The sequence below is a fragment of the Candoia aspera genome, chromosome 3, assembly GCF_035149785.1.
Source record: "Candoia aspera isolate rCanAsp1 chromosome 3, rCanAsp1.hap2, whole genome shotgun sequence".
NCBI classification, from domain to species: Eukaryota; Metazoa; Chordata; class Lepidosauria; order Squamata; family Boidae; genus Candoia; species Candoia aspera.
Window position 1 is genome coordinate 179,487,558 of NC_086155.1, and position 26,985 is coordinate 179,514,542.

At 37.6% G+C, this 26,985-nt stretch overlaps 1 protein-coding gene across 1 annotated transcript; it reads left to right on the top strand.

Annotated features, from left to right (window-relative positions):
* Positions 1 to 26,133, top strand: ZC2HC1A (zinc finger C2HC-type containing 1A). The gene is made up of 9 exons (XM_063299971.1): positions 1 to 193; positions 11,554 to 11,630; positions 14,996 to 15,112; positions 16,239 to 16,380; positions 17,888 to 18,036; positions 19,350 to 19,425; positions 20,321 to 20,426; positions 23,037 to 23,138; positions 24,084 to 26,133. The coding sequence occupies exons 1-9, from the start codon at positions 178 to 180 to the stop codon at positions 24,256 to 24,258; spliced, it is 960 nt and encodes a 319-aa protein (XP_063156041.1). The 5' UTR covers positions 1 to 177; the 3' UTR covers positions 24,259 to 26,133.
* Positions 26,134 to 26,985: the final 852 nt, after the last annotated feature.

A 26,985-nucleotide genomic window follows, 5' to 3' on the forward strand; every position in this document is an offset into this window, starting at 1 on the left:
GCTGCAACCGAGACGGAGCCGCAGCCTAGTCCGGCCCATCCGCACTGCGTGCCGCGCCGCGCCGCCCTCCACCCATCCTTGTGCTGGGAAACCAATAGACGCCGGGAATGTTAGCGGCTGGGAGGTGGCCGTGTTGCTACAGCAGCGGCCGGCAGCCGGAGTCTGGCGGGGCGCGCCATGGAAGAGCCGGAGGGTGAGAATGGGGATCACGAGAAGGGTGTCCTTCCCGCGCGGAAGAGCCGCGGACTGTGGCGCTTTTCCAGGCTGGAAGGAAGACAGGGAGGCGCTGGGCGCCGGGGAAGGGGCAGCGGCGAGTCCGTTCGCGGCGAGGGGGGGAAAGGGGAGAAGGTGGGAGGGCTCCTTTGATGCCGAAGTCCCCTCCTGGAAGGCGGGAGGAGGCTCTCCTCTCCCGGGAAGGGGCTGAGCGGTGGAGGGGCTGGGCTCTCCCGAGCGGTTGCATCCGCCCTGCCGAGGCGCGTCTCCGTCCCGTTGGTTACTGGGCGTGTCAGCTGGGTGTCGACTCCGGCCGCTGCCCCGTCCCTCCCGCGACGCTTCGGGCAGTGCCGGGGCGTTTGGGGTCCCTGCGGTCATTTTTGAAGCGGGATTAACTAGACGGGTTGGAGAGATGGCAGGTGAGTTTCTACCAGTGAGTGGGATTCGCGCCGCCTCTTTTTCTGAAACCTGCAAGTCAATTACGCTGAACCCTGAGGTCAGGTTTTGAACTCTGTGTGTGCTGATTAGATGATCGACGCGGTTCATTAGCTACTTGGGGCACAGGTAATCGCGGGGGAAGGAGCCGCATGAAAATAGTGAGTGGATGCCTGTGAATTCGCTTTCTTTCTTTTTTGCTTTTTTTTTAACGTGTTTTCAGAAGTGGTGCTAGGGATAGTTGGGAGCTAGAATACATCATATGATGAATATAGCATGGAAATCCTGAGAGAACTGTATTTAATGTAAGTACATATTTGCGTTAGGGATGCAAAGAAAAAAAAAGGCGGGGTGGTATTTTATTGTCATTTGTGGAGAAGGCCTAAACCATTTACTCTTGGAAAAAGTCCTCTGCTTGCTTGAAAAACCTACCCTGCAGTGGAATTGGGTTTGGCAAAGCTTTCTTCCCACATTTAGTCAACAGAATCCTCATTTAATCTTGCTAAGGATGATGACAACGCTATTTAAAGTGCCTTGGCATCTCTGTTTTGTTCTTTGCTGTGGATTGGCTTGAACTGAATTTCAGCCTCTTTTATTTCATAAATCAAAATAAGCAATGCTGTTCTTATTAACAATGTTTTTTATTTTATATGTGGTGCAAGAGCAGGTGTTTTTACTAAGAAAAATTTTAAAAGAGCAGACTCTTTAAATTTCATTTAAATCAATACATACTGAAAAACTGTAGGTGTTACTTTGGCACACAGGATTGCTTCTTTAGGTAATGCGTGTTTAAAATTATATGGAGATTTATGCATACAGTATATCTAGTTCTTTGAGCAATAAAATGAATTCCAAATGTGTATCTTCAATGTAAGTGTGTATGAATGTTAAAATATTTGTAGTAAAAGCAGAAATGTATTTTTTATGAGTCAGATGTATATTTTATGTTAGTTCAATATCAGAGAATCGGAGGTCTTTCTAATTATGTTATTGCTGGGCTTTGGACTCTTTTAAAGTATTGAGTTTGACAAGGAAAAAGACTGTTAAACTGATCCCACCATGCAAGGCATCACATCAGGTATATCCAACAATGCTGCAAGTCTGTGAATCTGCTTGGGAGTAGATCAATCCCATTTGAATGAGAGGGTCTTCATTTTTAATAGCCTGATCTAGAAAACATCTTTCTCTTCAGAACCGTTGATGTTATCTATATGCCAATTTGTGGAAATCAATTGATTAGCATTGCACCCCAATACCACAGTATGATGCCATCCAGATGTTTTGTACTTCAATTCCATGAACTGCTGATCATGGCTGATGACAAGAGAATGTAGGAATTGTGGTATGAAACAGTTAACAGCTGTAATATATTCAGCTTTGCTGAGATTCTTGCTGTGTTTGGGGAGAATATATATAATAGTGATTGCAGCAGAACAAACAGAAAGCAGCTGAGCTTGAGTTCAGTTTAGTTTACAGTCTTGGTGCCCACAAGACCATGGGTGCCATGGAGCATTGATAGTTTGGGGCCTTTAGTTGTGCTGTGCTAGTAGAGGAGAGAATGAGAAGACAGGTGAAGAAGAAAAGATGATAGCATTGGGCAGGTTGGGTAAATAAAGTGGGCAGAAGCAGGCCCAAGAGATCTTGGGAGTCCAAGCCCTGTCCCAGACAATACCTACTTTGTGATGACCAAAACAACTGGTCAGAGAATAGAATGGTCAGTAAGCTTGTCTAGGAAGACCAGTAGCATGGTCTGACAGGACACCAGGTTTGCATATGCAGGCCTGATGTCTTGTACACTTGAAGATGTGTCACCATCAAAACTTTCTCCTATTTTGTTTGGAAAATGGTTAAAACCATGAGTTAGCCAACGTTTGAAACTATGCACCAATCCCAGGATTCTTGCTTCCTTCCACTGAGACAGCTATCATAATAGTAACCTTTGGTGTCTTTGTGAAATAAAATTAAATTCAGTATTAGTGAAGTTTTAGATTTCTAATATTTAAAAATTGAGAACTTTGAATGGTATAAAAAGAGCTGAAGATGACCAACTACCAGCAGTACTATTACACTAAGCCGAAGTCAAGAACGTAGGATGAAAGTTAGATGTTTTTTGGTTTCACAATTGTTTTTATTATTGGACAAGAACAGATTCTTAGTGTGCTGTTTTCAGAAAAACCTGTCTACTAAGAGTACGAAGCCAAGCAAACTAAAAAGCCAACTGGAAACAAATCATGCAGGCTTATTATAGGTAACAAACCTTACAATACCATACATCAATCTAGCTAAATCTATGACCGTCCCTTCAAAACCGTATCTTCCTTTTTATCAGTTTGTATACATAAGTGCTCAATGCAAAAAATCCCCCACAATTTAAAAAAAACTTTAAATACTTTTTGCAGCAATTGATACCAGTATCATCATTTTATTTGTTTGTTTGTTTGTTTATTTCATGGCCTCCCACAGAGTTTTTGTCTAATTCCAAACTTCTTGGTCAGAGTTTATCCTGTGGATTATACAAGCATTTACACAGACACAAAGGCAAAGTATGTAGTAACTAGTAAATGAATAACATTACCCCAATCCTTTTGTGGCACAGAACATCAGTTTATTTTCTTAATGAAGGAGGTTGGCCTTGAATGCACATGATTTATTGCTTTATTGTGATAAATTTTTCATTCCAAATAACTTTATACTGTTGCCAATATCATGTATAAGACTTCGTTATGTCATTATGAAACTTTTGTGACCTTTCCAACAGTTTTTAAAGCTTTTAATTATATACATACTGTTTGCTCTAAGATGTTATATGTGTTATTAAATTTTAAGGCAAATCATTTGTTTATATTTGTTTAAAAGGATGATGATTCAGTTTAAACAGAGACAAAACTGAGTTATTCACTTAGGAATACTAAATCAGATGCACAGGTAAAAATGGGGAAGCCTAGTTTGGCAGTAACAGTTGTAAATAGACTTTAGAAACTGAATATGAATCAACGGTGTAACACAGTTGCTAAAAAAGGCAAATGCAGTTTTATGTACTGTCAATAAAAGTATAATTTCCAAATTCTGGTAATAGTGCCACCCTACTGTGCCTGAGTCAAACCACCCTTTAAGTATTATGTCTAGATCTGGGCTACATTTGAAAAGCATTCAAACAGATTGGAATGAATTCAGTCAGAGGAGGGCAGTGAATATGATCAGGGGACTAGAAATTAAGATTTTCAAGGAGAGATTAGAGAACTAGTTATGTTTAGCCTTCAAAAAACAACTGAGGGGAATAAGAAAGCCCCTTTCAACTATTTGAGGAGTACTACAGTACTACAGTACTCCTACAGTAGACTCATAAGAATGATGGTCTTATATAACAGGAAAGTAGATACCACTTATGTGTCAGAAAAACTTTTAAGAAGTTTTTCTGACACATAAAAAAGACATTAAAATTTAAACCATCTTTTCTAATTTTTAGAAAAGGATGTTAGATCTAATAGAGGCTTTGATTAGTAAAAGGGAGACAATTTTCACAGATCTCTTCTTCCCTGGCAGCTTCTCTGCTCCTCAGTTTGCTCCAGAGGATTGAAGGACCACTTTTTCCTATTCTACTGACAGAAACCTCCACTAGATCAAGTTTCATTTTGTCATGGAGAAATTCAACGAACACATGGAAGTGCTTACATGATATTTTAAAGCCACATCATTTACTGAACCAAGGTTGTATTACAGTGAAATCTGTGCTTTACATATTACTTTGGATTTTTTTCCATATCTGTTTTCAGCATTAGTGAAACGGAGACTTCTGATAAAGTATATAGGGAGCTGTTAGTATAAAATTAATTGTATGTATTGAGTTATACAATTTTTAGCCCAGTCTCCACTAATGAACAATCCTAAAGTTGTTTCATTTAGTAACTGAGATTTTTTTATTTATTTTAATCAGTTCATATGGCCACCCAGCTCATAACTGATGACTCTTTGTGGCTGATACTGGGTTAAAACAACCAACAAAAAATAAAAACAAAAATAAATATGAGGTAAACCACAATGATTTCCCTAAACGATCATAAAATGGACTCATCTAACACCTTGGCCAGTGCCTGGGAGGAGAGCCAGGATTTCATGGCCTTTTAAAAGGCCAACAGGGTCAGGGCAATATGAATGTCAGGTATGCTGTTCCATAGGGCAGATGTTGCAACAGAGAATTGTTTCATTGAGGGGACCTGGAACATGCCCATCCTGTCAGATCCAAAATAATCAGAAATAGGCAGTCCTGCAAATAAACTACCTCTGTGCCATGAAAAAAATTATAGGAGGTAACCAGCACCTTGAACTGCACCGAGAAGCCTTCTGGGAGTCAGGGCAGCTGACAAGGTAGTGGTGTCACATGGTTCTGGACCAGTTATAGTTGCTGCATGGTATTCAAGGGCAGTCCCATGTATGCACTGCAGGAATTCAAACAAGCGGCTACCAAGGCATGATGATTGTGAGCAAGGCCTCCCTGTCTATACAGGGAGGCAGAGATAATGGTGAAGGAATGTAACCGCAGGTAAAAGAAGCTGTAAATGAAATATTAGGCCCAGCAAAGTAGTAAGTGAAGAAAAAGAGTTAATTCCACCTTAATGTTGTATGTTATAAGATATGATAGAAGGAAACTCTGGCAGAATTTCAAGATCAATATCAACCTTTCAACAAGGTAAGCCGAGTCAGAAAACAGACATTGCAAAGACTACTGGAACTTTAAGGTATTGGGTATTCTGCCAGAGTTTCCCTCTGTTTTCTCTTACACCAAGCAGAATCAAGACAGGATTATTTTAAGTATCTTTCTTACACTTACTAGTCTCCCAGGACTACATTTCATTTACAGTCTCTTTTATTAACAGCCCTTGCATTTCTTCACCAACTATACCTCTGCCTTCCTCTACACCAGTGGTTCCCAACCTTTTTGGCACCAGGGACCGGTTTCGTGGAAGACAATTTTTCTGTGGACCGGGGGGGATGGTTTCGGAATGATTCAAGCGCTTCCTCTTTTTTCCCAACCTTCTATTCTTTTTTCTTTGCGCCTTTTGGAGATAGCAGCCAATGGGCTTGCTTTCTCTGACAGGAGGCAGAGCTCAGGCAGTAATGCAAGCGATGGGGAGCGGCTGTAAACACTCAGGCTGTAAATTCACTCGCTTGCCCACTGCTCACGGTACCGGTCCGTGGCCCAGGAGTTGGGGATCCCTGCTCTAAACGATCCAGGAATGGATGCAGTTGGTATACAGGATTTCTGCAAAGGCCCTCCTGGCTACAGCCACTACCTGCTCTTTCAGCCAAGAATCCAAGAGGACCCCCAAATTGTGCACCAGTTCTGTCTGGGGGAGTTACTATCCCATCCCAAACTAAAGATGGAAGTTCCCCAGATCTGGGGGTTCCTGAAACCCACAGCCATTGAGTCTTGCTAGGGTTAATCTGAAGCCCATTTTTTTCCAACCAGACCTCCACAGTGTCCAGCCAGTGGAAAGCAGCTTGATAGCCTTGGGTAGAGAGCTATAGCTGAGTATCATTAACATACTGATGGTACTAAACCCCATGCTGACAGATTGACCTCACCCAACAGCTTCATGTAGGTGTTAAACAGGAGCAAAGAAAGCATAAAGTCCTTAGGAACTCCACCTACCAACACCACCTGGAACCAGCCCTGGAGAACCACACCACCATGCCCCAGACTTCCAGCCTCCACAGCCAGTCTGGAAGAAAAGCTATTGAAGGCTACTGAGAGATCAAGGAGGGCCAGGATGGATGCACCACTCCCATCCTGGCTTCACCAGAAATGATTAACAGGTGTGATCAGTACTGTGTCTCAATACCACATCTATGTTTGAAATCCAGAATAAAAGGGTCTAGACAATTCACTTCTTCCAGGGCCCTCTGAAATTGTAACCCAACCACCTTCTTAACAGCCTTTCCTAAAAAGTGAAGGTTGGAGACAGAATAAAAATTTTCCCAGCACTGTTGGATGCAGTGATGGTTTCTGTCAGCACTCTATACAGGTTTCCTCTGTTGCCTTTTCTTTCTTCCTGTTTGAATGTAGTCAATATTTGGAGTAAGTGTAAGATGCAGAACTTCCCCTTTTCTCTTGGGACTTAATATATTCACAAACACACTGACATGGACACCAACAGTTGGAATAATGTTTAGCAGCCTTTCCCTGATTCCACTGTATTGCCTCTATATATTGTCTGCTGAAATCAGGCTTAACAGCCAGCAAAATAGTACTGTACTAAGAATTTCACAAGGATTTCTGCAGGAGTGAGTTATGGCAGCCCACACCCTAGACTGTTCACGGAAATGTCTTTGTGTTAAAAAACCAAGCAGCCAAAATTCCACCTGCATTCCATTCCTCTGTGATACATGGCCCTATCTGTGCAGCATTTGTTGTACAATAGAAGTAGGCAAACTTTGGTGGCCCATGGGCTATGCTTAACATTTTGGGGAAGGGCTGTAGGGCTTTAAAGAGTGTGTGGCCACATCACATATGCGAGCCACAAGTGGAGTGAAGAAGTTGAGGGTTTTTCTTTTAATGTTTTGAAAGTGAGCTACATATTTTAAGACTTGCACTATAATTTCCCACTTCAAAATGGCAACGAACTGTACTGTCAGAAAACTCTGGAGAGCTGCAAACATGATACTTCAGGGCTGCGTGCAGTCTTGCTGCCAGAGACTTACAAGGCTGTAAGTGGCACCTAGTCCCATTGTACAGCAAAGGAGCATATTCCCCAAAGCCTATTTGCGTAGCAATGCATTTATTTAGGATTTCTAGATATTTGTAGATTCAGTTGTCCATTTTTCAAGTATCTTGAATTATGTTACAATTGGTGAAACTTGAATACATAACTGAGGGTTTGAATCCTGCTGAAACAGAAACATAAGGAAAGTAAGCCATGTGATGAGGTTAGACTAGTGCTAACAAAATAATTGATCATGTTCAACTTGCCATGTCATCTCTCTATATTCTTCTCTTATGGTGGTGCACAGAAGAAAGATGGTATCACAATATAGCAAAAAATAGTGTGGGTATCAAACAAGGGCGCATTGAGTTCTTAGAGCAAAAGGATGTGAGGTTGGGATGGTCACAACTGAGTGGCAGAAATTAACATTATCTGGAAATGTTCTAAAAGATGCTTCTGTCTTAAGCTAGGTTGGGTCTTGTGTACAGTTGATGACCAATATCTTGCTCAATTCTAGAGACTGATTAAAAAGGTAGAAAGCCATAGATAATTTGCTATTGTATTGAATTTCAAGCCTTGCAGAGCTTATGACACTCATTTTGTCTCGTAAAACCCCTCTAATAGGAGAAATCAGCCCAGCTTGGGGAGTCCAGGGTTTTTAAGGGGTGCTGTGAGTGCTTAAGACACTCATTTTATCCATTAATGCCATTAATAAAATTTTCAGCTCCATCTTTTCTGAGTTCTAGGAGCTGCAAATGAGATGGCTGCGGAAATGTGCATGCTCCCCATCAACAGTTGGCCATGTGTTGAACATCCCTGTTGTAAATAATAATACCTGGAATCCAATGGTATGTTTCAGTTTTCCTGGTGGAACAGAAGGAGTTGATTCCAAATTTCTGCACCCTCCAGACCCTTTTCAGTTCTACTCCATGGGGGTCCCAATCTCCAGACAAAGAGAGTTGGGGTAGAATGGGCAGAAAAGGCAGTAAAAGAGTTCTGTTGCAGACTATTACCCTTGTAATGCTGGATTCATTTCATTAAAAGGTATTAATGAACATTAAGTAGGTAGAATTCTGTCTACTTAATGTTAATTACATTAATAACATTAAGTAGGTAGAATTCCATCATTGGTGGTGTGCTTCTAAATAAAGTATGGCTCTGGATTCATATCACTTTTCCGTAAATTTGTGGCCACTAATGTTTTCTGGCCTGCAGATGTCATTGTGTATGTTTGCACGATGGCTACATTGAGGGAATTAAATGAGACCGTGTGCAAGACTTCCAAAACTGAAAGAGATTTCGGTATTCATATGCAAAGTCTTACAGGACTTTAATCATTTATTACTTTGTGGTACCTATGACTGCCTGTCTTATATTTGTTAAAAGGCCAGTGTGACTTTCTGACTAGGTTAGCTTGATTCAAATTTAAAGTCATATTTCCTGATTTAGCTCTCAAGGAAGTATTACAACATCCTGAAGTTGGAATTTTTACCCAGGTACACAAGATCTTATTGATTATGTCATTGGTCTGCTATAGTTGAGTGTACTTTGGAAAAAACTACAGTGAAGAAATAGAAGCCTTTCTTAGGTCATGAAGTGATCACAGGTATATTTGAAAAATGAAAGCTGTAGGAGAATTGTAGAATTCATTAAACCAGAGACCAGCACACCTTCATTGATGTGCAGATTGGATTATTAATTGCTACTGGAGGTAATGCAAGCCTAAAGAGGGAGGTGTTACAGTCCCTTTTTATAACTTATGCAAATTATAATATACATTAAATCAGTATAGCAAACAGTTTGATTGGGTTATAGCAAAATGTGTGTTGGTGAGCTTAGGATGGTGAGGTAATGGGGTGAATACAGTAACTTATGTTAAACAAAGAGGTCTTAGAATTAGTTTTGTTGAGCTGTTACTTTCTCAAATGGCCTTGCTTGTCAACACCTCTCCTTATCTGAATCAGCATTCCTTGTGTCAAAATGTTTGTAGCTGAGCTAGCAGTTTATTTTCCCTTGAGAATGTGCATGTAGGGATGGGGTGAGTGCATTTGAGAAGCGGACAGCGGGGGGGGGGATTTATTTGCCTACCCTAACACCATTTTCCCTTTTAGTTGAGGGTTTCTTATATATAATTGATTTATAACTGAGCTACTGCTTTGCTTTCTCTGGAAAATATTTTTAGGTTAGTGGCTTTTAGCTTGCTCCCCAAAACTCATAAAGCTGAACTATCCTGTAATGAGTGTAAGTGCCCTATTAAAGAGTTGAAGTTTGTTCTAATCTAAGGATATTTGTTCTAATCTGACGATTATTGACAACATTACCTAAGATTCTTTAAAATACATTGGGTATTTTTCTTTTCTCGCTTACAATTTTTTTGGGAGTAGGGGAGGGTATTCTTAGATCTTTTAAGCCAAGGATCTTGTGGTCCCAGAAGCATTTCTGTTATCCCTGCCATGTCTGTTTCTTGAACTGGCATACTTCAAAGGGCTAACAAACATGTAATATTATGAATTATGAATAAAACTATTTGCCAGCTTCCTTTTTTTCTCAGAAACTTGTGGCTGAGAATCTAATATCCCAAATGTGCCAGCTTCCTTTCTAATAGCCTTTTAAAAGTTTGTGTGGACATTGTATGTAATGTATTTGTGTCTTATATTTCTGCACATAGGCCCCTACATATATAGAAAGGTCATGCATATAAGACTATGCATGATTTCCTTTGTATTACATCATTGAAAAATAAATGAAATATTTAGCTTCCTAGTAGATTATTTGTTTTTGGCAAATTGCAGCCAGTTGGACATCTGCCAACAGCACAAGTTCAGAGATAGGAGATTGTTGACAGCAAATACAGTAATGCTGTTGTTCAATCAGAAGGAAATTGTTGAATATTCTGTAGTACTGTCTGTTACCATTATGCCAAAAGGACATAACAGATGCCCCTACATTGGTTGAAAATCATTGGTATCAATTAGTTTCTTGAAATAATGGTGATTTTTATTTGCATAAGTGGTGACAATGTAAAACATCAGTTTATAAACAAAATTTTGCTTAACAATACTTTGAAAACCTAGGATGTGAGCATATACTCAAGATCTTTTGGGTATGGGCAGTTACAGTAAGAGCAATCTGAATGATTCTTTTGTTTAGGAATGTAGGAGATCCTTGCAGAACTGACCAACTTCTGCCCAGTTCCACATTCTTTTTAGAGAAATACTAACACTGAAATTCCACTGGAAGTCAGCTGTGGCCTACAGCTTCTTTGCATTGCTTGGGAAGCTTTGTTTTCTATTATAATATGCTTAATAGAAAAATTTGCTTTGATAATGAAACAGTCATTTTAAATCTCCTACAGGAAGGTTTGCATATTGATATTATTAATATATTGCCAGACCTAGGAAATGAATGCTTTCCCTTTCCCTTATATGGGTTTTCCAGTTAATCCCAATAAAGAATCCAAATTATATGTGAATGGAGTGTCATAAGTTACTCTCACATTTTTTCTTCAGTCTGTTATACAGTGCATTATTAGTAATTCATTTATATCTGTTTGCATTGTGACCAAAATACTTCATTTCTTGTGCTTCCAGAATAATTCATTTTCTTGCCCACTTTCTTTAAAATTACCAGAACATTCTGAATGCTGTGCTATGCTCTGTTTCCGATAAACAATTTTTATCAGAAATAAAAATAGCCTATCCCATAAATTGAATCATCGCTAAAAGCTTTGAAAAAGAAAACACATGAGGTATTGTTTTTTGAATGGAAAGTTTGGCATTCAGAACCTGATAGACTATACAATAAAGAGTGTCTCTTTCCAGATTCTTGTATTTTTAAGTTCCTTGATTTCACCATTTAAGTCCTTCAAGCTATTTATACAATAGTCTAGTATTATTTGATTAACTGATCCACCTCATTTGTTCAGGGAACCTTTCCAAGGGCTGTAAATTCATCAGTACTCTATAATACCTTAAAGCTTAGAAAAAGAAAACGTTATGCTTCCAAATGAGAAATATAGAGCATTTCCATCTCTGAAGACCATTTATGAATTAAATCCACAAGATTACATGTTTTATAATTGTAATTTAGGTTCAATGTCAGCCCATTTTTAAGTAGACCAGCATGATAACAATTGGTGTTGGCAAAGAAATGTTAAGTAGGATTCCTATTACCACAAGAATTGTGTGAATGTTTCTATTTTCAGATCATGGAAGTGTGCGACAGCCTGAAGACTTATTACCATGCAGGATTTGTGGAAGGACTTTTTTTCCAACTGCATTAGTGAGTATAAGTATAATGTCAGATGAATTTATTTAAATCAAGATGAGAATCAATGGGATTTTTCAATTGAATGGTTATATGCTGTTATTTAAAAGGCAGAGCATGTCCCCATCAGCCTTCACTCTGCTTTTTAGGGAAGAGCAGGGCTTTTTTTTCCTGCCAGCTCTAGGCCTGGTTTAAAACAAAAAAAGAAGCTGCAGAAGTTCTCTCTCTCCCTCCTTTTTCCTATCATGTATTGGGTGAATGGGAAGCAGCTGGTCACTACTGGCCCTGTCAAGAGCCCCAACAATGCAAAAGCCTCTGAGCTGCCAATTTATTGCCTCAGCAGCAGGAAGGCTGCTTGTTCGCTTCAGCCTGTAGAGGAGTCTCCCGGACACAGAAACTGACCGTGTGCAGAACCTTGTTTGGAAAACACTTACTTCAATTCCTCCTCTGTCTTCTTTTCCAAAAGAGCTATTCCATACCTGATATTGCAAATAGTGCAGGGAACATCACAAAGAATCAAGCCCTCTGTTTCCCCAAACTAAGGACTCCGACACAGGAATATTGGCCTGCACAGTCTTTATTGCTCCAGCCATAGCATCAGGGACATGACCCAAGGAATCACCAAAGGTGAGCGGGAGCTTACTTGTGGGAAAAGTGCCCAGTCCTGTCTGCTTTTGTATTTTGGCAGAAGCCCTGGTATTTTCTCCCAGTTACTCTTTCCTGTAATTTGAGGGCTTAGGGAAGATAATGCTTTTTCCTCCATTTATTTGGTCAGTTCCTGGACCCTTCTGTGGGCTGCACATACTGTTCAAGTATGGAACTTGGTGTAATATAAGGGATACTGAACCTCTCACCAGACTTGTGAAGAGTATTCTTCCATAGTGAATTTCCCCTCTTCCACTTGTTCCTCATTGCCCTCATCAGCTACCTCCTCCTTTTTCTTTTGTTCCCATAACAACAAGTATAAAAGTAAGCACCTCCCATGACAGCAGGAGGGAGAGGCTTATTCAAGATAGGTACAACCCTCAATTAAAGTCCATAGTGATACATAGTCAATATTGTTTCCATTGAAAATAACCTCTGTAGTATTGTTTAAAAATTGTTTAAAATTAATACCACTGTCTTCATGGTGATAGCTGAGAAATTGCCAGAATTAATTGATTGGAGACTTACGAGCAAATACCTTGGTAGGGCTCTGTTTTGCCAGACCATGGAACTTCCATTTCCACCCATCCTCAATGAAATGTTTCCTCAAAGGTTCATCACTCCTTTCTCCTTCAGTGGTTCATCATTTCCGTATTTGTGATTTAAACTACTATTACAGGCCTTTGTAGCAGCTTTCCTTGGTGCCATTTGTTGGATTCCTATCAGGAACTTCACATGGAAGATACTGTTCTTTATAGTGTTGACTCTGGCCAGGTGTGTGGAAGAGGGAGGTCATAACGCTTTCAATCAAGAGGAAACTGGATTTTCCATTCATATAGAGTAATTTTGAGATTGGAACCTTACTTTTGCCCAAGGTGAACTCATCTTTTATAGGCCCAAGAGATTCTTTATTTTTGATGACCCATCCTATTCCTGGGTACAGAACTGATACAGATTAAATGAATGTTGAGTTTTCAGGATCTGTCTGAGACATATGCTGTTAGGCGTTCAAATAGGTTGTTTGCATCTATAAATACAGTGATCAGGGCAGAAAATACTAAATATATCAATAGCCCCTCAAGTCCTGTAGCAGCCTTATAATGGTAGGTTGGATGTGATCCTATGAGAAATGAGTGAAGAGCATTGTATTCTAAGAATATATACTCCGAGCAGAGTCACCCAAGGCATTAAGTCATCCCAGCTCCCCAGCTAAAGCAAGCAAGAACCTATACAGGTAGTAGCAATATAGGAAGCCAATCTTAATAAAAGCAGTTTTAGCCTTTCTGTGGTCTACATAGAGTGGATGACATTCATTGATTATTTTATAAATCTTTAATTGTGTCAACCATATTAAAGTGTAGAATGTCTATAAGGGAGTGGGAATCCTGGAACATCTGATTGTCTTCATAAAAAACCTATACACAGGACAGGAAGCCACAGTCCAGATGGAATATGGTGAAACAGATTGGCTGCAAATCAGCAAAGAAGTGAGACAAGGCTCTGTATTCTCCTTATTCAGTCAAAATGCTGAACTTATATTGAGGGAGACTGGATTGGAAGAAAAGGAATGTGGTTTTAAAATTGGAGGAAGGATAACCTGTGCTATGCTTGATGATACTGCTCTGATAGCTGAAAATGTAAGTGACCTGGAAGTTGTAGTACAGGTAGTCCTCACTTAATGACCCAATTGGGACCAGGAACTCTGCTGCTAAGTGAAGCGGTCACTAAGTGGGAAATCACGTGACTGCAGCTGTGCTTTCTGGCTGGAAAGAGACAAGACGACTCGCTTTCACACCTTCAGCTTTTGTTTGCCTCCTAACACTCCCCCACCCTTTGGAATGTTCAAGTGCCTGCTTACTGCCTTGTATACATCAAAAGCAATGTGATTGTGTGGCAGCCCAGGGCTGGGAGCCATGGGCACACTACGCAAACAGCTCTTGAAATCCCTTCCTATCCAGTCTCTCTGCTCTGTGGGGGTGGGGAGGGAGAAATAAAGCAAGTGATTTCTGTAGGCAATCGCTCCTGTGTCTGACCCTTTCCCATTGCTGGTAAGGAATGGTCCTATCAGTTGCTCTCTTGGGGATTTTTGTTAGGATTAGACCTATACTTATAGTTGGTTTGTATAGTTAATTGGTTTCCTAATTTTGCTTAATTGGAATTTCTCTATAACTGATTAATTCTGTGACTGATATATTTTCTGTTCAGGGGACAAAATAAAATTATTGTCCTGCCTTATCTTGGAAGAGAGCAATTAACCTGTTCTTGTTGTGTCGATCCCTGCTGGCCAGAAGAAAACCACACAGTGACTATCAATTTTCCATGTTATTCTCCAGTTTCAAAATTTAAATAATTCGAATCCAGTTTGTCTTGTTAAGAATTGAGTACGAAGTCTTAATGAATCATTCCATAAAATAAACTGACTAACAGGATAGGCTTACTCAAATGCAAGAAGTCATGTGTATAGAACAGGATCATGTTTATTTTTGTCTTTTTGCGAATTAGTAAAAAAAAAAGCGTTCAGTATTCAATTTGGTTTTGTTTTATATTTTTTTATTATTAATTTACTATATCGAAGCCCTTACAATGAGTAAAGTAAAGCAATATAATAAATATAAGCTTTATCCTCTGGGGTCTCTTTGCTTCTTTTTCATGACAGGGAGAGCTAGTAAGTGAAAGAAAAAAAATATTTCCAAATACAAATGATCCTTTTTTTTTTTTTTACTTTTTGTTCACAGAAAAAACATGTTCCCATTTGCCAAAAAACTGCTACTAAAAGAAGAAAAACATTTGACTCCAGCAGGCAGAGAGCAGAGGGAACTGATATTTCCATAGTAAAACCTCTGAAGCCACGGGTAGGTACATAAATGCTGAAATATAGTAATATTGGTTGCAAATATGTTATGATCTTAGGAGCTTTTAGGAACTTATCCAAAATAATGTACTCTCATTTTTTTTCTTTTTCTTTGGTTAAGGAACTGGTAATTGCTTTAAATGCACATCTTGTATAATATCTCTTAACTATATAATCAAATCAAAATGCTGATTTCAAACTTCATACTGTACTGGATTAAGATGTTTATTATTATTTTTATTAGGGCTGAAGACTAGATTTGGAAGAAGGTAGAGGCAAATAATTTGTGCAATACTGCCAAGAAAATTGAAAATGCATGATGTGTTCATTAAGTTATCAGGAGAAGTCAAGCTTGAATGGAAGGAGACTACCATTTTACCATAAACTACAGAAGCTATTATATGAGCTCATACTCCTGAAGAATTGCAGCCAATAATGAAATTAGAGCAGGGTAGTGTGATGCTATGAACACAGCAAGACTTTGGCATTCGATTTTCTGCGATAAGGTTTTTTAAAGATAACTGAAAGTAATACAATTGTGTTCTATAGAATAATATTGCACCTCGGAAGACTAGCTTTCTCCATTTGTAAGAGAAACATACAAAACACATGATTCTATACTTTGTACTAGATATTTTTTGTTGGTTTTAAAGTAGGCAGGTCTAACACTTTAAATTAGTATAGTTGTGTATTCCTTGTATATTCCTATGTCAGCAGCAGTTAATTTAATATAACAATAATTACTTTGAAGTTTAATGCAGCACCTAACTATACAGTATATTGAACTAATGAACATAAGAAAATGGCTTGCCTTAATCAATGACAACAGGAAAATACAGCAAGCATTCAAAAGAGTGGGAAGTGATTACAAGCAGGCATAGTTCTTACCTGGAGTTCAGCTTGCATGGAATATTAAATTTACTTTGCCTACTTTTCTTTCATAACTGCTGTCAGTGTTTCTATCAAAAACTAAATGTAGTTTTACAGGTAGCCCACTTAAAAATAATACATTTATTTATACAGTACTTATCTGGTGTTGTTTGTAGTACTGCAATACTGTACAAAGCTGAAGAAATCACTTGTTTTACATTGCAAAACTATGACTGCTGTCTGTGTTGTCTTCTTAGCCAGAACCTCCAAAGAAACTATCAAACTGGAGACGAAAACACGAGGAGCTCATAGCAGCTATAAGAGCAGCCAAAGGAGTAGATCAGGTTCTTAAAGAAGGTGGAAAATTACCACCACCACCACCTCCTACTTATGATCCTGGTATATAATTTGAATTTGAAGATGTGTATAAATTGCGGCATCTCTTCATGCAATATTATTTTTGAGTAGCTGCCTAAGTTTATCAATTCTCAATGAGCAGGCAGTTAAGGGTATATAAGTCATACATGATCACTGTGCTTGTTTAGGACAGGTATCTCTATATATGAAATCCATTTTTGTTCAGAGAGTAAATCTTTAGGAACACTGGATGACTGGAAAAAGTAGACTGGGTTCTAGCAATCATGTCCATTCTGCATATCTGTCTCTCTTGCTTATGTGCAGAACTTCAATTATATTTTTTTTAATGAATGAGGCAGGGCCAGATATAATGTCATGATTCTCTTTCATCTTCTCCCAACGCTCCATCACGGAATCATTTCTAAATCTGACATTATTATACAGATAGTAATTGCACATTTATATCAGCAGAGAAAGTGGCATTTCTGTTCTGAGTCACTGCTGCCCTGATTATTTGTCAGAGGTTTCCCGCTGAAACTTTTTAGACCTGGAATTGGAAAGGAACCTACTGTTAATATAGGATGGGTTTAATTCTTTGGCTTTGCCCTTGCTTTACCATACTTCCCAACATGTGTCCACAAATAAGCCCTTGTTCAATCTAATTGTCCTAGGGAAGGAATATAGCAACCATGTCATTGAATCCAGTTTTTTAAAGCAGTTTTACAACTGTTAAAAAAACAACAAAACCCACCATTATTGATTTTCCCCCAACTCTGAGCAAAAGCCAGCCATTACTTTTTCCCTTGTCCCATACGTACATGGGACTTCTATACTGCAGTATGAAGCTAGAGCTATTGTGAAAAGTATCTGGTTGCAAAAATGCTGGTATCTTTCCTGCATCACAATTTGCAGAGATTTTTATAATAGAAACAGTACCCCCAAGAAACCTTATTTTTTCTTTGCAAACAGCTAGATAGATGGACACAAGATGTATTAAAAAATATATATGGGAAGATGCTAGCACACATGGAGTGGAGGTGAAGGGAAACCACTGAAACTGAAGCAGATCAGGGAGTGGGATGTAGTTGGAAACTATACTTTTAAATACTCCCGTTGATCAGATGGAGAAAGGACTGATTGGCTCATGGTGTTCCCTGCTTGTTCTCAGAATTTTGAAGCTGAAAGACGACTGTAAGAGATCTTCTGGAAACAGATTTGTGAGGGATAGACAGAAATAGAGTGAAAACATGTGCTTTTAGCTGGGGGCTAAAGTGAAAATAAGGGAGATCCCCAGTAACTGTTGATAATTATATACATTGTTGAGATTGATGTACCTCCCCCTCCCCCACTGCAGAATTTATATAGTCCTATGAAAGATGCAACACACACAAACACATTTTAGCTGGAAGTAGCTTATAAATGTAATGGCATTAGGGCATTAATTCTAAGTCTACTGTGAGAGCAAAGCTGTGTTGGTCAGTTGAGTGAGTGAAGTAATAAATAGCCATTCGTTAATTTTTTCTGTCACATGGATTTCCATTGAATATAGATTATATTCAGTGCCCATACTGCCAGAGACGATTTAATGAAAATGCAGCTGATCGACACATCAATTTCTGCAAAGAACAGGCAGCACGTATTGCTAATAAAGGGAAAGTGGTTACTGAAGTTAAAGGAAAGCTTCCTGCTCGAACACAGGTACATAAATTTACTGCCCATCATTTTGTCCTTTTCATTTTACTGCTTTCCTAAATTTAGCATTCTTTGAAATCAAACACTTTAAGTTACAACTTGAAAGCTTTATTTATTTTATTTATTTATTATTCAAATTTCTATTTGAATAGAAATTTGAATAATAAAAAGGGAGTTAGGCAGTAATATTTCTTGATTGAGAGATTGGATACTTAAGAAGCAACAACAGTCTGTCAAAATCTGGGAAGGGGCTAAGAAACCAGGAGTGAGTAATTCATACAGAGCCCATACAGATTGCTTTTTATAAGATTTTACAGGAAGTTGAACATTTTGAACTGGATACTTTATATTAATCTACTTGTGCTGTTTTTATTAAAGAAATAAAAAGGCAAACAAATTTAAAGTATAATCACTTTGTCTTAAATTATTTTCCAAAGGTACCCTGTTTGCCTGGAAGTCTTCCCAGTGTCTCGTTTATTATGTAGAATATAACAGAGTATTTAGTAACAACAGAATTTGTAAGACTTTAAATAATTTACCTAGAGATAGGCTTATCTTCCATTGATTTATATAAATCCCCATTTGTTGCTATCCAAGTTCATGGCTGTCACAGCATCCTTATGGTAGTGGACTCCATAATTTAAACAGGACAGATTTTCAATTTTCATCAAACTTACTTGCAATAAGTTTAGAGTCATTTCCATTCTTCAGAGGGGAAAATAAGAAACAAAGATTAGCCAATCCAATCCATGCATTTCATATGTAGTTCAATACTAATTTTACTTTACCCTTTTACTACATAGAATTAATCTAGATTGGGTACAAAAGGCCATAGTTCAGGATTAGAGTTCATGCTTTAAATATATGGATATTTTTCATTCTGTTAATTAGTTTGATGTAAGGGACGGAAGGAAGGCCCTCTTATTTGAGATACTGGAGGATTATTGCCACAGTGTAGAACAATCTTCCCAACCTGTGTCCCTCTGGATGTGTTGAACATAACTCCTGGACACTGTGACCATTGGTCTGTGGTTCTGTTGATGTGCTTTAGCAGCAAGTAATGCATATGTCTTATTGGCTTATTATTGTTTTATTGCAATGCCATCTCCCACTTTGTTGGGAGTGACTATGCTTTTTAAAAACAAAATGACATGTTTTAACTGTAATACATAAAAAGGGTGGGTAGTCTGCCTTAAATATGAGGCAGTAGAAAGTGACAACTGAATCAGTATGATTGTGGGAGGAGGTGGGAGGACTGGAAAAGTTTATTTATCTGACCTGATAAATTACTGGTTTAATGGGTGTCATATTTATTTCAGTACAAGACACCAACAGTAAAGAAGATACCTTCTGCAGGGATAACACCGCCAGCCTTATCACGTTTACCACAACCAAGTAATGGGCATGTGTGTGTATGTGTGTTTCCTTTGCCTGGAGTTTCATAACTAGGTATTCGCTTGTAGCTCATAAGCAGAGGGAATTTCAATCTTTGACAGATTCAGCCCAAGTTGCTAGAAGGTCGGATAGATAGTGCTGATCCAGACAGATGAACATATAATATGCAGAATATGAATGAAGTTCTAATCATGTTTGAGGTGATTATATACCATACCAAACACTTCAAGTTCTTTTCTGCCACCATTCCTTAACAATTTAAATGACAATCTCAAGATGCATTTTTTAAAAACTGATTTGTATAATTTTGAAGGCAGTTGTGCTGTTGTCAATATCCTACTTATGAAGATTCCTAGGAGATTAAACAAGCGAGTTGGGTAGTCAGTGCTATATATTGTCTCGATTGTGCCCCTGTGTTGCCTTTCCCCTATTGCTTCTCCTGGCTTGTTAAAGAAGGAAACTTGTGGCATTTCTAATCTTGTATAAAAGAGTAGGGAAATGGTTACCCACAGGAAAGGATAGGAGGACACATCCTGTGGTGGTCTGAAAGCTTGGGTGTGGCTGCCAAAGCCATCTAAAGACTGCTGCTAAATTGTAATTCTTCATGTGAAAGAAAAGGGGAAGTATAACATCCATAGAGAGAAAATATTTTTAATTAAATTATAATTAAGTTAGATCAAATTTAGCTTTGTCCTGAGTATCAACTTGATTTTCTTGGCCTAGTCAACTTTTTGTGGTATGATTGTATTATTTGTGTTATTCTACTGGTAATTTTTGTATTGGGTTATGTATTGGGGTCTTCGACTAAACATAAAGATATGGATATTGATAGTTTAAGTGTGAAAAGTCAGTCTTGTAGTGAAAGAAACAATGTTTTTCATGTCTCCATGACAAGGTTCATCTGCAAATAAAACACTGTCTCCAAGTGGGCAGGTGGGAAACAAAATCCAGAGTTCTTCTCCAGCTCATAAAAACTTAATGAAAGCGAGTCCACAAATAGGGTAAGTACACTCTTAAAAGAAGTGTGTCAATGGGGTTCACAGGGTGAGGTGCAGCACTGGCAGTTTCTAGAACTATAGTTAGCCTGCTTTCTCCCAGATCTATTGAAATCTGATGATAATAAGCCCAACCAGCTTGTATTTCTTGATGAGAATATTAGAGGAAATGGAATGCTGAGTATTTCTATCAATGAATTATTTATTTTATTTATTTTATAAATTTATTCACCGCCCATCTCTTCCCTACGGGGGGACTCTGGGCAGCTTACAATAAAAATTATAGTCATTCCTTAAATGGTAGTCATGCTATTTAACTGGCAGTGAGAATTCTGAAATCAGAAGTAACTCAGGGTATGGCTCCATGAGCCCACGTGGTTGCCTTAATTGCATTTGCCATACCTCAAAATATGATTTGAAGCTGGTTTTGGGTTAGAGACAATTAAAAATTTGAGTTAATCTTAGCCTTATAAAGGTCTCCTACTTCTATTCCATTCTTAAGCTCGCTCTCTCAGGGTCAAAAAGTTTGGCCACACCACTTCTAATGATTTTATTGTAAACTGCCCAGAGTCCCCCTTTGTGGGGGAGATGGGCAGTGATAGAAATTTGAAAAATAAATAAATGATGTCATCATGCCATGCAGTGGCCTCCTTCAGAACATGAGGAGGCTGAGTTGTAGCCCTCAACCCCTTAGAAATTGTGCCACCTCTGAAATAAATAGAAGGCTTGTATTTGTTGAGTTATCCATACTCTGCTGCATTTGTTATTTGTCACCCAAACCTGCTTCCTGCTTTTATTTAGACAGTGGCCATCAAAATGTCTATAAATATACCTCTTTTAACTGTATCTCAAGAAACAGCAGTTCCCATGAATGGCTTTATTAAGGTTCTAAATGGATTTCAAGTATGAATAATTTGTAAATGATTTACTATTGAATATTTACAGTATTTGGATTTCCTTATAATCCTGAGATAGCATTTCTCTATGACACCATTGGCCATCTTAATGCATTTAAAATACAAGTGATTTTCATTACACATTGATGACATTATTTTAAGAGATCTGATTGCTTGAATCATTTGGCACCATGTGTTCTTTAGGCACCTTTGGCATGCCTTAGAGGAGAGATTGCATTTTGACTTGCTTCTACCTTCTTGTAGAATTCCATAATACGACTTGTGCAAGTTTTCAATAGGGTGTGATAACATTTTTCATGGCAAGGGAAGACCTCCATTTATGAATATTGTGAAGAGCAGGTAGGAAAGAGAGCCCAGGCCTACTCACTTTTTCGGGTAGCAGCCCCAAAGATCCCACTTATAAGACAAGTGCAGACATCATCTAAAAAAGATTGGAGTATGCTATATTCCTTGGCTCTGCTTGCTAACATGCTAGTATCTTTTTTAATGCTTTCTCGTCTGTAGTGATATTATAGTTTTGAAGTTTTGAATAATCCTAAAGTGCTCTGAAAATTTTGAGCCTCTTGATTCTTCCCCTATTTCTTTTTCCAGTTGAGTTTTTTTTTCCTCCTTTGAAATGAAACAAATGAAATGTGTTCGATCATTGGATAATAAAGAAGTTATAAATACACTAAAGAGTAAAATATTTTGTCTTTATCCTCTAGATGGCAACATATAGCTTCTGCTACAATGTTAGACAATGTTATCAAAAGCAGGAAATTTTAAGTGATAAAATTCTGATCTTACATAGAAATCAGACAGTAATTTGAAGTTGGTGAGAGTTTGGCAAAATCCAAAATGTTCTGTTCTATTGTAAATAGTTGAGTGTGACAGACAGTGCTTTTAATGCTCAATAATATTTGTTCGATCTGCGTATCCAATCTCAAACTTTGTTTTGTCTCAGTGTTTCTTGAATAATTCAGTAACTGATATTTTTATTCTACAGCCCAAACCCATGGTAAGCAGAGGACATGATTTATATTAAATAATAGAAAAGTATGATTATGCATTTTCGAAAAGCACTAACTGAGCAGTTTCATTGCAGTGATACAAAATGACAAAGCCAGAAAAAGTGAATAATGATCCTGCAAGTTTCCTTTAGCAAACTCTTGCATTTATAGTAGCAACAGTGACTGCTTCTTGAACTTTATCAATTAGTGATAGACGCTCTCCATTTTGTAACTGTAATTATAAACCCTTGATTTAATGGACCTTGGGCTAACAGATTTCATACTGAATGGGCAAAAGCTGCTGAACAGGGATATCTATGCTGGGATATCAGCAACAGCTGAGAGAAGGCAAGAGGAGGGAAGGAAGGGAAGACTGGAAAGAATGGGATGGGCAGGACAGTGGGATATACTATGCTGGAATATCTATAGCAGCTGTATGTTGGCAGACATGGGGAAGATCACAGGAGTAATTAGGTGGGCCAGTGGGAGATGCTATGCCAGAACCTGATGCAGAAAAGAGAATGCATTCTGACCAAGCCTTGCCATGCTTGTTAGGTTTAGGATAAACCCTCAAGCTAATGGATGTTTGGTTTTAATCAACACCCCATCCCCATTAATCTATTAAACTGCGAGTTTGCCCATGAATGTTCATTCTGACAGTCCACTTCCCCACCTATTCTGCTTTCTTCTTTGCATTATAAAACACAAAGAAGACCACGGATGGGAGCACCTACTAATATGACACGAAGCACCGGTCCGGGTATGATGGCAAACAAAAGAAAAGCATTTGGTACTGAAACCTATTCAAACAGGTAAATTATATTTGAACCCTCAGACTTTAATTAAGAGGAAGTAACTGGCAGATGAAAGAAGAGGATAAAAGTAAAGATACAGAGATAGGGATAAAGGGAACAGCTTTTGTGTAAAAAAATTCAATGTAATTGAAACATTTCTCAACAAAATGGGCATCTTGCACTGTCCAAGTAAGAAATTCTGATCTGATCCACATAGCTGTGGAACTTGACTTAAACTAGTAGCTTCTAGTTCTATTTTTGTAAGTCTTTCATTATTCTTTTCTTCCCACAGTTCCAGAGCCTTAACTGAAATTAAAGCCATTCAGGTTCCTAATGGTTGAACTAGATAACGTCACAGGAGAATTGGGATTATATTCTAGAGGTTTTCCCCCAGGAAATTTTATTTTAAAAAGCAAGGAAGTAGGTTTGGGAAAGTCCTTCTCATTTCTGTTTTACATTCTAGAGGTGGCAGACTAAACCAGATGTCTATTTTGTACTGCCCCTTCAACATATATACCAACACAGGGGCGAAAAATATACTTGGCTGATAATCATTAACTGTTCCCTGAACATAACTTTCCTTTCAGAGCAAACCAGTTAGCAATATTAAAAGTATAAGGGATCCTAACACCCCAAAATTCCCATTTCATATTTTCTTTGGTCCTTGGTTTCCATTTTATATGTGAATTTGTCACTATTCTTAGTAAGATTAAGTGCTTACAGGTAATTCAGTTAAGTTCATTGGTGCAATGTTTCCACTGAAAATATGGAGCACTGAATGTTTAGTCAACATATTAGTAGAATTCAAGTTTCTTTTGGGGAGGTTGCTTACCTGGGCTAAAAAATCCATTAAGTTACTGTGCAGAAAAGGGAAGAAGGAATATTTTATAGATCACTGAAATAAATATTCTTTAGCTAATATTTGTTATGCTTATTATTTTGAATTTTTAATGCTTGACATAGAGCTGGATACGACAGTGGAGACTATTCATCTTCTGTCAATGGAGGAAGTTCAAAAAGCAGTGAGGGAAATTCTCCTGCACAGTTACCAAAATTCTGTTATGAATGTGGTACCAAATATCCAATTGAATCTGCAAAATTCTGCTGTGAATGTGGAGTTCGAAGAATGATTTTGTGAATACACCCATAATGCAGAATGAAAGATAGCTTTCTTGCTAAGGCTGTATAAAAATCTGTGCTGTACTTTCCCATCCGGACTTGCGCTAAGACACCATATTAATTTTCTTGGGGGCAATTATTTTTGGTTGTGAAGTAATATATATAGATATATAAATACATTGTATATAAATAGTAAGATACCTAAAACTGTGCCATTCAAGATGGTGTTCTTGAGATATTGTTGGAGAATATTTAATGGAGCAAAACTTTAACTCAAGTACTAAGGATTTTCATAATATATATTTTAATTGTCTTACTGTTCATTTGTAGTATTAGCCCTGAATCATTTGGTCTAAAAAACGTATTCCCGTAGATAATCTGTTACACATGAAATAACTGGTTGATGTTCTTATAAGTTAGGGGATAACTTGTTGGGTGACACTGTCATAAATGTTGTAATAAGTTTAATGCAAATTGAAATGATTAATTTCTTCAAGTATATTACTATAGTTAACTAATTGGCATTTTTCTCTTTCTCCTTCCAAAAGTTTTTAAAATGATTTTGTGCACAGATGTTTCTATTATGTGGAAGACTTCTTATATGTTGCATACAAAAAGATTGAGTTGCTAATAAATTAATTAAATTATCAAATATAATTTAATCATGTTCTTAGGATCCCAACTTCTTTTCCTCAAAAAATAAGGTTGTGATCAGAGTTTCCCCCTTGACTGACTATAATGTACCAACAAAAAAAAATCATTGAATATTTTATAATAATTATGGCACAAATGAGTTTCAGAAAGATGATACCCCAATCATGATTTTTCCTCTTCTTACTATTTTGATTTGAGGGTGTCTTTACCATTATCATTTCTTATACAGTCCTCTGAAACTAAAGCAAAAAGAATTAGATTAGCTTAAACTCAGACTACATTAGTATTAAGTTGATTTTTTTAGTAACGGCCCTTTTTTACACCAACTATTTTTTTCCACGAGATGAATCCTGTAACATTTAGATGTGCCTTTCCCAAAATTAATCTGGTCTTTTTGTTTAGTACTGCTATTTCTAAGTCTCTTAACATTTTAAATTTAGTAACAATTTAAGTGAAACAGCAGGGCAGTTTTCCATTTTTGACCTGACCATGTAGGATTGTTGCTTTATTTTTAAATGCTATCTTCATTCTATTCATAACCTGCCTAGTATGACAGAAGGCAATTAAAAATGTATTTGAGCAAGATCTGTCTCCATTTTCCAGTATATTGGCTAATGGCAAATTATAGTTTTGGGATTATAAGAATTAACAGGTTAATTGGTATAGAATTGTATTTGTAGATTTTAGATTTTTCTTTAAAAAGCATTCATAAGTGTTGTACTCCAATTTTGTATTGTTTCCTATGTGTATTAGTGAAAATCTTTAGTATCTTACTGTAGATTGACATTTTTGTTTTTGTTTTGTTTTTTTAAGATACACTGGTATGGTGGGGCTTACATTAAAAAAATTCTGAATGCACTGCAGCTCTGCCTTGGTCTATTGAGACTATGGGGATTCTGCTCTGCTTTGCTTATTAACTATTAGTGTAATAATATGCATCTTCATTCACCAAAGAACCCACATATTTGTTATATAAAAGTTTTCACATGTTCCAGCAGGTGCTTTATTACATCTTATTATTGCATCTGTTTGATGTTTAATATAATGAATTTGGTTTTCATAACAAAGCAATAGTTTGATTTCTACTAAATAGTTATGTGACCCTTATTCTGATTACTTTTGTTTTCCTAAATGTTCTTTAATAGCAAAAGCTTCTGTAAATGCTTGTTCTACAGTATGTTACCTAGACTTTTGTTAATAAAGCTGTTATTGCATACATAATCGTTATATCTTAAAGAATCTTTATCCCTCCATTGGCAGGAAAAGCTAATGGTAAATAGAGATATTTGGTGAGAATTCCTAAAAAATGAAAATACTATGTTGTAAATCTTTATAGAAATCTGTAGCAATAGAAATAAGGAAAGGCGTCTAAGGAAGAGTATGTAGAAATAACTCAGATTATAAGAATGTTATTGGGAAATATTAAGCTTAGAATGAACTGAGAGTACTAAAAACGACAAAGAGCTCCCCCGGATGTGTTTAAGGAAGAGAAAAGAAAAAGTATATTAGCTGCTCAGTGAAAATGCTAACAGGTAACAAAGGCAGAATCAAGTAAGTCCTATTTTGTCTTCTTCTCTGAGAAAAAAAATCCATGTTTCAGTAGGCAATTATGAAGAGCTGATTGAAGGAAGAGGATTCCAGGTCAGGTTTGATAGAAACATAGGGAATTATCTGTTGGCCTTGAATGAATTCAAATCTCAAAGGCCAGATAGATTCCTTCTTAAAAGAAGTAAGGAACCTGCTAACAGTCTGGCCAAACCTCTCATTATCTTCAAGAAATCCTAGAGAATGAGAAAAGTACTAGAAAACCAACATCCCTCAATTTTTTTATTAACTTTTGATTGTGAGAAGGTTGGGCATATCAGTTCATCTTAACAGAAGCATCATACCATCCTGGATAGGAAGTTAATTAAGTATGGGATGTACTGTATAGCATGGCATGTCTATTGACTGGATTTGCAACTGCAACATATTCAGAGAGTGTTAAATATTTCCTCATCAGAGTGAAGTACAGTAATAAGTGGAATACTACAAGATTCAGTTTTGGTCCTTCTGTTCTTCGACATTTTCATTTATGACTTGGATGAAGTAA

Bases quoted from the DNA above. Each gene is read 5' to 3' on its own strand.
- ZC2HC1A (XM_063299971.1), top strand. The intron at 16,381-17,887 runs GTATATAATTTG...CATTGAATATAG, and splicing joins ACCTCCTACTTATGATCCTG to ATTATATTCAGTGCCCATAC. The intron at 23,139-24,083 runs GTAAATTATATT...TGCTTGACATAG, and splicing joins ACTGAAACCTATTCAAACAG to AGCTGGATACGACAGTGGAG.